This window comes from Notolabrus celidotus, chromosome 18 (genome assembly GCF_009762535.1).
Source record: "Notolabrus celidotus isolate fNotCel1 chromosome 18, fNotCel1.pri, whole genome shotgun sequence".
Classification (NCBI taxonomy): domain Eukaryota; kingdom Metazoa; phylum Chordata; class Actinopteri; order Labriformes; family Labridae; genus Notolabrus; species Notolabrus celidotus.
The window spans coordinates 24,657,583-24,672,351 of NC_048289.1; the positions used below are offsets into that span (position 1 = coordinate 24,657,583).

The window sequence follows — 14,769 nt, forward strand, 5'->3', positions numbered from 1 at the left end:
TTGTATAAATTAACTTAAAAAAACAACCTATTTTAAGTAAAAGTCATATTATGCAAGGTATTGTTGAGAGAAACTGTCTAGACTAGAGTGTCATGGGAAATCCTGCCAAGAAGCAAAGTAGAATGAATTTATAGCCTAGATATCAGCAGTTTGCCCTTTAGTGTCATGTGCTATACTACAGATACTGGTTACTTCCTGTACCTGCTCTGTACACAAGTTTGGGCTAAGAAAAATTAAGATAAACTAAGCTAAGCTATGCTAAGCTAAGCTGACAGCTAAGTGGTTGCTCAAGCTGGATGTTCAAGATTCAAATGAGAGACTATTGGTCCTTTCATCACCAGAACTCTTTAATTTTGCCAGATTTTGTAGCATCATTACCTCCTGTGCCTATAATCTGGCTTCTTTATCCCTCTTCTAGCTCATGGAGGAGTACGACTGGGGCGAGTTTGCGGTGATCACCAGCTTGCTACCGGGCTACGACACCTTTGTGGATATCGTCGAATCCTACACAGATACCTCTTATTTCCTGTGGAATTTCCAGGACGTCATGTCTCTGGAAATGTCTGTTGATGCAAATGACGCAAGGACCAGGCGAATCCTGCAGCAGGTACGATAAGATAGAAGAATCGCGGACATGGTTACACCAGTTTTGTCAAACCCATCAACTGGTACAGTCATTACGTTCTTGACTCATAGGTAATTTCACACTAGCACATTATTAAGTTGTGTTCCTACATGAAAAACGTTTTGAAAGTCAAAGTTTTAATGTTGTGATGAGTGTAAATGGATTACCAGGAAACATCAGTTGTGCTTTTCAGTAAAAATAGATGAAGAACTGAAGATGTAACGTCACTAGCTTTAACTGCTAAGATAACAAACAGGAGGGTCTGAGTAGTGTCTACATGGTTTAACGTGTTTTAGCTTAGTTAGCCTTCTGAGATAGCTTATGCCAGCATATCAAGTTATTTTATAGCTCATTCTTAGCATACTTTTTGTACAATGTCATTTCAAATATTTCCACTTTACTTAATACAAAATATAAATTAATTTTGATCAAGTTTAATTACAGACATTTCAAGATAAAATCCACCTTCTTTACTGTTTTTTTATCTCACTCGTTAGCATGTGCATAAGCTAACCTTAAGGCTGGCACACATTACAGGATTCTTTAAACCTTCACACATTTAGAGAGCACACACTTGATGATAACAAAAGACAGATCGCACAAGATCTCTCTCTTCTGATCTTTTAGTGTGTGAAGAGGACTAACTGATTCTTCAGCAGAGTATCAGGTTCTTCACGCTCAATATTCCAAATCTCGCATAGTAAAACGTGACTTTGGTGTAAACAAACATGGCGGACGGAACTCTTCTCTTTGTCTGTCCTGTTGTGGTAGGTTTTGGACGAAACGTTATATAAACATTCATGCTGTTGCCACAAATCAACCAGTTGGTATTCCATTTCGGAGGTCCAAGAGACTTTTGTTTTCACTGGTGCCATGTTTTTGTTTGTTTTTACTTCCTCTTCAGTCAGTCAGCTGAGTCAGCTCACGTCTTGATTGGCTTTTGCTCCAGTGCACGTGACATTACACACTGTGCATGCTCAGCTCCTCTCGGATCATCTCACACACTACAGGATTTCTAGTCGCAAATAGTAAACATGTTCATTATTTATGATCTCTCCTTCTGAGGCCTTCCGAGCAGCCCTGACCGGACAAAATCACTCTTAACACGCCCCACACCACAGGAAAATCACACAAAAATGTCGTTTGCAAACATCAGACAATCTGACCTTTGCTGGCTATGATCGTAAGGGGGAGATCGGGACAAAAATCTGCCCGATTATCCTGTAGTGTGTACCCGACTTTAGCTGCATCAGTTTGTCCGGAAAGATTAGCTACATAACAGTGACTTATTGTTACTTTTTAATAACTTAGATATAGGTAAGGACTAGTTTTTCAGTGATTCATTCATTTGAGTAAGATTTAGTGAAGCCTCAATGTAGCGTTAGCAAAACTTTGTAGCTCTCCTTGAGTTTGATCTCAGTAACAACTGGTGCTTCAGTTTCCTGATAACCCTCTGCTCCTCATCATGTTAATGTTGTGATTTTTGTGTCTCCTCTGTTAGTCACCACTGACAGACTTCCTCTGTGTCTGCAGGTTGACTCTCAGGTCCTTTTGGCGTACTGCTCCTACGAGGAGGCGCAGTACTTGTTTCGGCAGGCAGGTGAGGTGGGTCTGTTGGGGCCTGGCTACATCTGGATCCTCCCGAGCCCGGCCGTGGGCAACCCTGACAGCCCTCCACCTGCCAGCTTCCCTGTCGGTGTTATTGGCGTCATTACAGACCAGTGGAGGAAGAGCTTGCGGCAGAGGGTGAGGGAAGGAGTCGCCATCGTAGCGAAAGGAGCGGAGAGCTTCAAGAAGCAGTATGGATATATTCCTGAGGGACATGGAGACTGCAACAAACCGTCGAAACACTCAGAGAACATCACTCTGTTCAGGTGAGGTGCACTTTGCCAGCTTACACATAAAGTGTTCCAGAGAGCTCCTATTGGAGTGATCATCTCTGATGCACGGACTGAGGAGCACTTTAAATGTGACTTCAGCTGCGGATAATAAGAAGGTTTTAGAATCATCAGCACACGTGATCTGAAGAACAAATTAGCTTGGATTAATTATGCATATCCGTATCTGTCATGGATGTACATCGTAACAGCCAGAAAATCACTCAGCAGGAACACTGTGCTCTCCACCAATCAGCCGCCTGTATCATCCCCTAATGAGCTACTCCTTGTCTCACACGTTGGCCCCCAAGGGAGCTTTAGGCTTAATTAGGAGGTGATCATTGTGTGTGTTTATCTGTGTAAATGAATATGCAAATTCTCTTGTGATGTAGATTCAAAGTCCTTGGTTGCATTCTTGGGAATGACTTTATGTTCCTGTGGGTTTCAGGCACATGATGAATGTAACATGGGAAAGGAGGGATCTGTCATTCAACAACCAAGGCTTCCTCTCCAACCCGGCCATGGTCATAGTCGCTTTGGACCGGGAGAGACTCTGGGACAAGGTAATGAGCACCTGAAACTAAATTTGGAAAACATGCAGACTCTGATGGCACAGGAACAATGACAGATCTGATCTCTAATAGGCTGGCACACTGCATGGCACAGAGTACAGAGTAGTTATAACTCTACAGTGGACTGGCATGAGCTGAAACAGCCGACCATGGCAGAATAAATCTCACAAAGATCAGATGCATCAAATCAAATATGGACACAGGTTGCTGAGGCTCTCGGCTGCATTTGCTTCGAATTTAGAAACATCTGCAATTTTAAAATATCAGGGATCTAAAAATATAGCCTCTCACATCTGCATAAATCAAAGAGCAGAAACACCTATCATCATGCGCTCTGCAAAACTGATATTTTTTCTCTTTGGACCTTGAAAGTGCTAGGTTATCAAAGCAATACAGGCACACAGTCTATGCCCAGTTAGGTGCTGTTGATCGCAAAGTAATATCAATGCATTTTTACATTTTGTACAGGCTGTAATATATTTTAACATTAACTCAGATGACATCACTTTTGGAGCTGATCTCAAATGGCCACTTTAGGAACTGCAGTTTTTGGTTCTTCCACATCAACTTAATTTTGCAGCTCTAGAGGTTGCTGCTTTGGAGCGTCTTGATTGGCTATTGGCAAGTCCAATTTGCAAAATACCCATGAATATTCCAACAAATACAAATCAGTGGGGAGCCTTTGATGTTGAAAGATGAAACCAGTACTGAAGTGACAAAAACATTCAGTTCCCTGAGTGTCCACTAGAGGCTGGCTCCAAAATCCAAGGAACTCCTATTAGAGCCTGTATTAAAATGCCTATTTAATGGTAGCATTGAACATGTTTACAGCCTGGTACAAAATATTGTATTATTGTAGGCCCAAAATGTCAGTCATATGTTGTGTCTAAGCCGTTGAGCAGCAACCCACCACTAGCAGGCTGGTATTTCCGGTTAATAGTGTCTGCCAAATTGCTCTAACGCTCTACTACCTGGATGAAAAGAAGCACAGATGACTGACTGCATCTCATAGTGCATCTAGGTCTAGGAAGTGGAGATAAAGTTGTATGCAGGCTGTGTCTGCTTAAACTGGCATATAAGCAGTAGACAGGAGCACTGTGTAACCAACGCAGGAACACTAAAGGGATATTTCAGTGTTTTTGAATTGGGGCTGTATGAGCACGTCTGTGTTGTGTCTGCAAATAGTGCAAAAACATACAGGCTTTCTGGTGGCAAAGAAAAGTTTAGAAAAAATCCAAGTAGAGCGTACACCTAAACTGAGATGAGTGCTCGGGTCAGAATCTTTCAAAATTAGCTAAATTACGAGGCAGAAGTGGCCCCATCTGCAGAAATCTGTAGCCTAGCTTGCGTGCTGTAGCTTCCTGGAGTTGCTAATTACAGGGGCCGAGCTGAGCGACATCTATCATGGCTTGTAGAATTACTAGTGAATTAAAACTCATACAACCTCACTTTAAAAACACTGAAATATCCCTTTAACCTGCAAGGAGGACTGAAGGTGGGTGGAGCTAGCTCTGCTAACTTAAGCCACTTTAAGTGATCCCGTGTTTAGCTGTGTTACATACTTTGTGCTCAGTGCTGAGTATTTTCTTACCCTTAGACTAGTCTGTTAGTAGGAATACATTTAATTCAACAGGATATGAGTCACTTCAGAACATCCTTTGTCTTATAAGCACGTCATATCTTGAGTTTCAAGGAGTACCCTTGAATATTTCTCTCAGCTCAAACATTACCTGGAGTGTAAGTCACACAGAATCTAAAAATATTTGTATCACGTCTTCGTGTTTAGACTTGACCCAGTTATGTTAGTTTGATAAATGCTACTACAATCATGTGCTATTACCGTTGAAGTACCTTAATGTCCTCCCTTAGCTGTGTGTCACATCATCTGCTGCAGCCCCAGCTGCGCAGTCTGTGTTGGTGAACGGCCAAAATCAGCGGGACAAACTAGAGTAACTAACTTCCTGTTGTTTCAAAGGTGTGCATGCCCTTGTGTCTTTTACCTTACACAAATATATTTGGCTCAGACCTCCACTCTGGATGCAACATGTTTGTGCCTGTTGCATTGGAGCTTTCAACATGTGTGTGACCATAAAGTAAACTGTAGCATTCTTTAAAATGATTTAGAGCTTCAGGTGAAGAGATGATTTCAATTCAATAATCAATCAATCAATCAATCAAACTTTATTTGTAAAGCGCTTTTAATACAATGACATTAAAACACAAAGTGCTGTACATAAAAACAACTTAAAATGGAATAAATAAATAAATAAATTAGAGATATATAAAAGTGAAAATAAAAAGATCCCCCCATCCTAATCCCAACCCCAGCCTTGACCCGAAACCCACCCCACAACCCTAAGGTTAAGAACACAATATATGCAACAATAATAACAATAACAATAAAATAAAATAAATAAATGAAGGATAAAGAAGAAGTTGCTGAACGAACTTAGGATACACTGTCAGGATATTTTAATGAGGAAACACTGGAGGTAAAACAAGATGTTAAAACTCAACACAGGAAGTTAAACTCACCAAAATAAAATACATTTCTAAGATAATAAAACACTAAAATATTAAACCATTAAAAGTAAATAAGATGATATACTTAAAATAAGTAATAACATAAAATAAAATAAAAAGTGACTAAAATTTTGAACTAGATAATGAATAAATAAATGAATAAATAAATAAGTAAATAAATGAATTAATTAATAAATAAACAAATAAATAAATAAATAAATAAATGAATAAATAAATAAATAAATAAATAAATAAACAAAACTGTTATGAGACTAAAACTCAGTTAAAAGCGAGACTAAAAAGGTAGTTCATATTATATTATGCATCTATGTTTGTTTCATCTTGCTATAGCTTACTCTTACTCCCATTTCATCGCTAGGGTGCCTTGCAATTTTCTCGAGTATTTTCAGTCCCTGTTACACACACACTCAACACACACACACACACACACACACACACACACACACACACACACACACACACACACACACACACACACACATCTCAAAGCCTGAGGCTGTATTGAAAAAGTGCGCCTAAACAGAGAGACCTGAATGTAATCTCACAGCTACAGTTGAACTCATTTATTTCTACCCTGCAAAGACCAACCCACTTTATCAATGTCACCTCCCGGCTGCTGTGTACGTATGTATGTGTGTATGAATGTCGACATGTAATAGTGCTGGAGTGGGGCTCGGTTTGGATGTGTGTGTTGATCTTACAGGCGCACTCGTGCAGCCAGTAGCTAACCACACATGCACCTAATCCTTACATTGTGTATTCATGACTTTCAGATGTATCACGGTTGTTTACACACACTCACAGCAATGATACACCACTTATAGGAAGACATAGAGCAAGTGTGGCTTCTTTCCCTCCAGTACACCCTGGTTTCTCATCATTTTTCTTCTCTCCTCCTGGATTCTCTTCCTTGTCATGTTTCTGAACCCTTATAGTGTCAGGTAGTGGTGTATCTGCTCCTTTTAATTGCATGTCCTCAGTCATGACACTCTGACAGTTTAACATGATGTTGTTCCTCCTCACTGTCTGAAGGAGGCTGCTGGGTGACAGTTTAGCAGGGAAAGTTCACTCTCTTTACCAAACTGTTGGGCTCTCTAATCCTTGTTTAACTAAACTTTACTCTTAAACCTGTAAGTGAACACAGAGAATAAAAATACTAAGAGCTGCTTATAATAGAAATGACCAGTATAATGAATATGATGGGCAATGTGCTCTTGTACAGAAGGATAGACTGAATTAAAAGATGAACAACATAACAGTTGCCTGAAAGTGAAGCCAAAAATTGCAGGTCATAATAATAATAATAATTACATAACCATTTATTTATATAGCACTTTTCACAGACAGAGAATGTCACAAATTGCTTTAAACAGACAAGACAGACAGTTTGAAAAACAATTAAAAAGATAAAAATTGTAAAAAAAAAGATGGTCCCTAGAGCACTGATGACAGCATTGACACAGATTCCCGATAGCAGGCATCAATACCATAGTGCAATTAAAGTTGTATAGATGATCAACCATAATTGACCAAATGCCTGTCTAAACAGCTCTGTTATAAAGTCCAGTGCTTCACACAGAATGAAGCTCTACCTGTGGCTACCAAATTATTGGTATACATCACCCTTTCTGTACTACATTAAGTTATCTATCAAGTAATTCTGTTATTAGATTAGCTTATATATTAATTTTGCAATGTTCTCCAACTTAATTTAGTTTGTGTTTACAAACCACTTTGATTTGCTCAACTCATTTTTTAAAAGTTATCCCCAACACAGACTGACACAGCAGCAACAGCTTTCCTCTCTTCATGCACACAGCAGCCTGGCCCCGCCTCCTACTGTTTGTCTTTCCTTGCATGCAATAATAATAGTACATTTTTATATAGGACCTTTCAAAATTTGCTTTACACCACATTAAAAAGCATAGAAAAACATTAGGTGTGCCTGAGCTGTTAAAAGTGCAAGATATAATACAGGCAGGTTGTGCTGGAAATTAAAAGTAAGTAAAACAATAATACAGTAAAACAAGATTCACAATAAACAAAGTGAAATTACAAATAAAAATTAAATTAAAAACAGGCAATCAACAGATTTACTCTAAAAGGCCTTTCTCTAAAAGTAGGTTTTAAGGAGTTATTTAAAAGAAGGTACTGATTGAGCAATATTCATCAGTAGCACATTTTAGAAATACTCCCCAATAACACAACTTGGGTTGTGAATGTTTCACTCCCTATTCTTGTTATTGCAACAGGTGATCTGTGCGTTAATGGCTGCACATAACTTTTAAAACAGCAGCATGAGAAGGCTCAAATGTAACCTGGGACATCACACTTTAATCAAGGCTTTAACAGGGGGGACATTCTGAAGGACCTTCCTCTCTCTCTCTCTCTCTCTCTCTCTCTCTCTCTCTCTCTCTCTCTCTCTCTCTCTGTGATCACCTGCAGAGCTTGTGTCTGGCGCTGCAGGAGCAGAGAGTGATGAGAGGTCGTCTAGTTAATTGATCGCGGATGGGGATCTTAGTAAAAAGAGAAAAAGTTTTAAAGAGTCAGTATTATATTTGGGTGTCCACCTCCTCCATGTTAACAGATGGAACATGTTTCGAACTTTAAAACACAAATCAACATCAAATATTTTTCCACTAAATCTGATTTCTATTATTATAGTTATTTGATGTCATATTGAGTCTTGTCTAAGTTTAGTTGTAATGACTTATTTGATGCTAACAACAGAAGGTTATAGTACCATGACTGACAGATGTGTTGATAGTAGACCCTAATGGTGCCGTCTGCATCAGATCAGCAGATTAGAGGAAGACAGTGTAAGGAAACATAAAGAACACAGACACAAGAGTCCTGATACCTGTCCTCCAACTGTGAGTGTCTGCCTCAAACTGACATAAGGATCTGTTGCGTCTTGGACTGTTCTGACCTGAGGGATCTTTGCAGATTCACCGCTAAGGTAAATGTGTTTTTGGTTACATGGAAGGGACGAGATACGATACCACAGCTGATCCCTTCCTCACATGTCAGCTTCCATCACAGGAGAGTAATTGGCTTCACTTTTGTACAGCAAAAGTTGAAGATGTGTCATCCACCTGTATATATCTTCAATCTGAAAATCAGATATCTTGACACTTCCGTTCAGCTCTACAGCCCTCCAGTTCAAACCCACTGCATAATTGACAGGACGGTTTCATCCAAACTGTGTGGCCAAAGCCTCAAAGCACAAATGATCAAGTGTCTGCTTGTTTGGCTTTCTGTTACTTTACTGTTTAAGTGCTCACTCACAACTCTGATTAACCTCATTTCCAGCAGAAGCTTGCTGCAGCAGCATAAAAAAAAAAAAAAGACAGACTCTATTAGCGTGTCTGCATGCTGACTGCCCTGCACCAAATTGCAGACAGACTAAATTAAAGACTCGCCTGTGAACATAGAGGAGCATTTCAGGGCTGGAGAGACAGATATTGGTATCAAGAGTTGGCCATCTTTAAACGAATAGGTTCAAGTTACGACATCATAGAGCAGAACAAAAGTTGAGTGACAAAGCATTTCATACCAAAGTAAAAACAAAACGAGGTACAACCAGGAGTGTCAATACTAATGCTCCCTCTTTACATTATTTGATCACTTTGTTCTCAAATATTTGAGAGTGAATCACAGGATTTCAATTCCTTGTCAGTCTACCGAATGACTGACACACATCTCTGCTTTTCAATTTTCATATTTGTCTCTGCTGCTTTTGATAATTGCCCCTTTACCTAAGTATGGCTCTCCATGCATGGACGACTCATGTACCCAGGTGTCGGTCGGTTGCAGGAATTCCTATAACTCCAAAACATTTTCAAATACAAGACAGAAAGATGAAAAAGTCACTTAAATAACAGAGGGACACCTATTTGTTTATGGTGTTCAATAACAGGGGAGTTTATATCAGTGTATTCAGTGTTGTGATTTTGTAACTCTGCTTATTGTATTGTTTTTAAGTTATATTTTGGAGCTTTTATGCCTTTATTAGATAGGACAGCAGAAGAGAGACTGGAAACATGGGGAGTAGAGAGTGGGGGAAGAAACGCAGTAGATGGATGCAGCGAGGACTATAGCCTCTGTTTGTGGGGCGCTATAGGCCACCAGCGCCCTAACTCCTTGTATTTGAGATCGTTTTGTAGTAATGGACCTGTCATGCTGTTTTGACATACTATACATGTCGTGATATTAAACTGTGAAAATGTTAATTGGTCATGTGACCAAAGGTATATATCACAGCTGTGAATGCCCATTTGATTATGAGGAGTCAACCTGAGGGACCGACAGGCATGTTAGCTCACAACAAAGTCAGACTAACATCAGACTTCCACCAGATCCGTGTCCAGTCTGTCTCCGATCCACTGCGGTCCAGCTCCGTGCTTTCTCGTCCGTCAACACCCACGGGTTGAGTTTTAATCACTGAATCAATGATTATCCTCTCCTCATCCATGTTGTCTTTATCATCCTCTAAAAACCCCAGACCTATTGACTCCAGGCCTGGCTCCGCTCGTCATGACGGTTTGTTGTTGTAGTTAAGTGAAGTACGATCTGGTGATAACACAGAGTGTTTTATTCTGAAAATGAATCGGATGTTTTCATTTTGTTTTGGCGCCTGACTTCCTGTCCTGCTCCATCTGCTCTGTTGAGATTTATGTGTCATGCTCCGTCAGCCAGCTAAAATAGAAGTCTTGTGTATCTGACCCGGAGGGCTCCGACCTGCCGGATCAGAGACGCAGCCAGAACATAACGGAGCGGATCCAGTGGAAGTTAAAACATCAACTAGAATAGAAACCTATCAACTCCAGTGCAGTGAAGGATCAGAGACAGACAGGACACAGATCTGGTGGAATTTGGCCCTAAGTCATTTCAGTGTGCGGCGGTCAATTTAACATTTTCCCCGTTTTGCCTGACGTCACAGGAAAGTGTCGCGCTAAATGATTAAGATGAATCGGGGAAATTCAAAGACCTTCACACTGTATTTCCACCATTGTCCAGTAATCTATTACAATTTCACTCTTAACTACGTCTTGAATGTGAGAATAAGAGGTAGATGAAGATGATGAGCGATTGTTAACATGCTCTGTTAGAGGACAAGACTTGTTAGAATCTCCTACAGATAAATTGAAATGGATGATTATTCACAACCGACAGTCACACACACACATCATCTTCCCACATTCATCATTACTGTACCTTCAGATTCTGAATTATCCACGTGCGACGAAGTAAGAGCTCCAGTGTGTTTGAGTTGATATGAAAGAGAGGTCTTATAAAGCTGTGAGGGAGCGAGTGTCACTGGCTGAGCTCAGTACGGCTCATTAGGTTCAGATGATGTGACAAACGGTGCTGGCTCTGGCATAGAGAGTTTACTCTGAGCGTAGTGGTGACATTGATGGAATTACTCATTGTGTAAGGTGACACACAGCAGTTCTGGCTTTCTTCAATGTGATGAAAACTTAATATACTACTTTTTATAAAACAGGTCTGATCAGTTCGTGAGACTTTGTGAGGTAGCAGCACGTTTGAAATGCACACAAACACAGAAAATAGATACAAATAACATGAGCCGTTCCTGTTAACGAGCAGTGACATTTCAATTTGTCTATTTAGATGAAAAAGAAAATTAATAATTGAATAACCAGTCTACAAAATGAACACAGATTAAAGGCTACACATGCTTGGATGTATAATTAAAGTGATGCAGTCAGCTCCGCTCTTTGTTTAGTTCCTGTCTTTTTTTATTTTTTGTCTTACTCCCAGACTTCTAAGTCTCCTCCGTATGCATAAATCAACTCTGCTCCTCTTTGATCTCGTAATCCTCTTCATCCAGGTCAGCACATGCTAATTTTTCCTTCATAAAGTTTTTTTTTTTCAAAGTACCTCGTCTTATGAAGTAGGAGAAAACAAGACAGGTGAAGAAAGCGGGGTTGGCAAGCAGAGAATGTCACAGCGGAGAATCAAACACAGATGCCGTGGCGGAGGAAGGATTCAGATGTTTAACGGAAGCAAAAGAAGAAAAAAAAAAAGCAAGGGATCAAAAAAGGAAATAAGAAAAGTCTTGCGTGTGAATTCTCCTAAGTATACGAGAAAATGCTGCTTCAATTTGTACAGTTTACTCATCTTTGTGTCGCTGAATGTGGAGCTAATTTAAGCTACACTGCTTCTAAATTGGGATGTTTGGAAGTGACTAACGTCTTTGTCGTTTAAACAGACGTCTAGACTCCTTCTAACTGACTACTCTAAAGTTGCAGCTTATTCAACAAGGCTCAACACAGGATCATAGAAGCTGTTAGTTTTGCAGAGTGTGGAGACCACCAGCCTTCCGTCTTCCTTGCAGTTTAACGTCCACATGTCTGTGCTGGTTACTCATTGCTCCGGTTGGGTGTTTATATGCCAGTTTACCCAGACACAACCTACAACTTTATCTCCATTTCTAGATAAAAATACTGCCAATGTGCTGCGCTACAGGATGCCATCAGTCATCTGTGCTTGTTTACATCCGGGTAGTAGAGCATCATGGCTTTACAGCTGCCCTGGCTAGTGGTGGGTGACTACACTACAGCTTAAACACAACATAAGACTAGCATTTTGGGCCTACAATAATACAAATATGAATAAGTCATTAGACCAACTAGTAATTGTCCAGTTGAGTAGACATGCACATCCCTAATTTCTAAATCTGTAATAGTACATCATAGTTTGTTGAAAAAAATCCAAGTTAATTAAATAAATGAAGTTTTGAAAGTGAAATAGTAACATCAAAAGAATATTTGCCACAGAAGTAGAGCTGTGATAAATTTCTAATTAGCATACATTAAAACACTCAAAAACTGCATTAAATGGTAAATGGACTTGTACTTATATAGTGCTTTTCTAGTCATTGTGACCACTCAGAGAGCTTTTACACTACTGGTCATATTCACTCATTCACACCCATTCACTCACTGATGGCAGAGGCTGCTATATAGTAGTATCATAGCCATTAGTATAAGATAATCCCATTCAAACACATTCACACACCGCTGAACAACAGCGGGAGCAATTTGGGGTTCAGTGTCTTGCTCAAGGACACTTCGGCATGTGACTGCCGGAGCTGGAATCGAACCGTAACACTTCCGATTGATAGACGACCGACTCTACTGAGACACAGCCGCCCCCATTAATAGTATGAGATATAACTAACACAGTTCCCTTTAAAACCACTATGCACAGGAACTTGCTAACAAAGAGCTATCCATCCCTCTCCAGGTGGGCACCTTCGCTCGAGGGATCATTCAGGTTCGTTACCCCGTCTGGCCTCGATACGGAAGCTTCCTAGAGCAGGTGTCAGATGACCGTCACCTGACCGTGGCCACGCTGGAGGAGCATCCCTTCGTCATGGTGGAGAACGTGGACCCAGGCACCGGCACATGTGTCCGAAACACCGTGCCCTGCAGGCGCCAGTCCAACCAAACGGAGAGGTAGGAGCTTGACGAATCTGCACATGTAGTGATAAAACAAAATACAGATGCTAATACGGTTTTAGCGCTGACTATTTCGAAGTTTAGGGATCTTAATTAATCACTGTGAAGTCATGCTAACAACAACAGTCCCTTCCAGGAGGACGACTAACCAAAAAAACGCCATGTACAGTTTGCAGATTTAGTTACCACTGTTGCCTTTATGGTTGTAACTATGATGTTAAACAGTGTTCCGTTAAACACACTCCCTATCTTACATTTCTGCTGTTTAAATGATTTGCTGTTTTGCATTGTGGCATCTTTAATGAGCCAAATTTAGCGAACAGCTTCAACTCATGGCTTGTTGAGCTAAATTTGTGGCCATCTTCTGCTCTTGAACATTTCAAAATTTTCGAACCTACTTTTCTAACCTTCTTTTAAACATTTAAACAAAAATACTGGTGTCTCTTCATTTAAAACACAAATGTAAGTACAGAACTGGCTCACTAGCCTTACTGCTGGTGCTTAGCGGTAACTGTAGCCTCGCTCACTTTGAGCCTGTTCGCTCTTTGAGATGGAAATCGAAACACTCAAACACTTTTCTTCTGTTTAATCTTATCTTCAAACCACCGTAACAAACCAGTTGGACCATGGAATTGTTGTTTTTGCAACCTAGGAATTATTTAGAGTACTAAGAGCACAAAGAAAAGAAAGACCTCTTTGTCTAAGATTACTTTGTCATAATTTCAACTCCCAGTGTTTTTGTCTTAATTCTGGTAAAAAAAGAAAAGAAAGTCTTATTATGCTTAGTAGAAGACACATTCATCTGATAAGTCCAGAAGCGTCTCATTTTAAGATGTTAGAACCCAACAATAAGACCTGGATCCCTCAAAGTGAATTTTAAAAATCTGCCATTTGGGTAAGAAAAGTTCCGAGAAATGTTTTTTGAACGAAGACAAAAACTCTCATTTCAGTTCTTATTTCATGAAACTTGACAAGTTGATTTTTTCTTATCCTATTGGCAGACTTTTTCTACTTATTACAAGCGATTCAGGTCTTATTTTTGGCTTGTATTTTCTGGAGCTGTCAGGTGAATGTGGCTTATAGTCTAATAAGACAATTTGCTTATTTCTTAAGCAAGATGTCGTAACTCCTACTTCGTAAAAACATGAATACATTCATAAATCATGTTTGTGTTTACTTATTCATCAGCCTAACTGTGATTCCAGGGCAGTCTGATAGTAGTCAAATACCTGATGTGCTTCATCACAGCTCTGCTTTGTAGAATTAACAAAGTGTTTGACACAACAGCCGTCTGCGGTTATATTCATGACATATTTTCTGTTGTCTGTGGTTGTTGGGACTTAATGAAGATGTTGTGTATTCCTGGTGTGCACCATTTGTAGGTAGACGGAGTTAATAGCTCTTTAATGGCTGTTTTGTGCCGTGCTGCGATCTGTGTTTGACACCGGAGGTGTGTTTTTAAAGTGCTTAGACACTGAGCACACACAATTACGCTGTGTTTAATGAAGTGTGGAGGGTTGCAGTGACTACTCAGTTCCAAACTAGGGCAGAGGAAGAGAGAGGGAGGGGGCAGACGTCTGTGTGCAGGACTGAATATCATTTCACACTTTCCCAAAGCAAGTTTTAGTACCCGTACCAAAATGTCACTTTACTCCACTTAGATA

General features: G+C 40.0%; 1 protein-coding gene across 1 annotated transcript in view; it reads left to right on the forward strand.

Annotated features, from left to right (window-relative positions):
- LOC117830433 (glutamate receptor ionotropic, NMDA 2C-like) overlaps positions 1-14,769 on the forward strand; it is an 87,221-nt gene that overhangs the window by 41,348 nt on the left and 31,104 nt on the right. The window contains exons 6-9 of the mRNA XM_034708546.1: positions 419-607; positions 2,159-2,499; positions 2,951-3,065; positions 12,891-13,102. Of these exons, the coding sequence (XP_034564437.1) occupies positions 419-607; positions 2,159-2,499; positions 2,951-3,065; positions 12,891-13,102 (857 nt within the window). The remainder of the gene's footprint in view (positions 1-418; positions 608-2,158; positions 2,500-2,950; positions 3,066-12,890; positions 13,103-14,769) is intronic.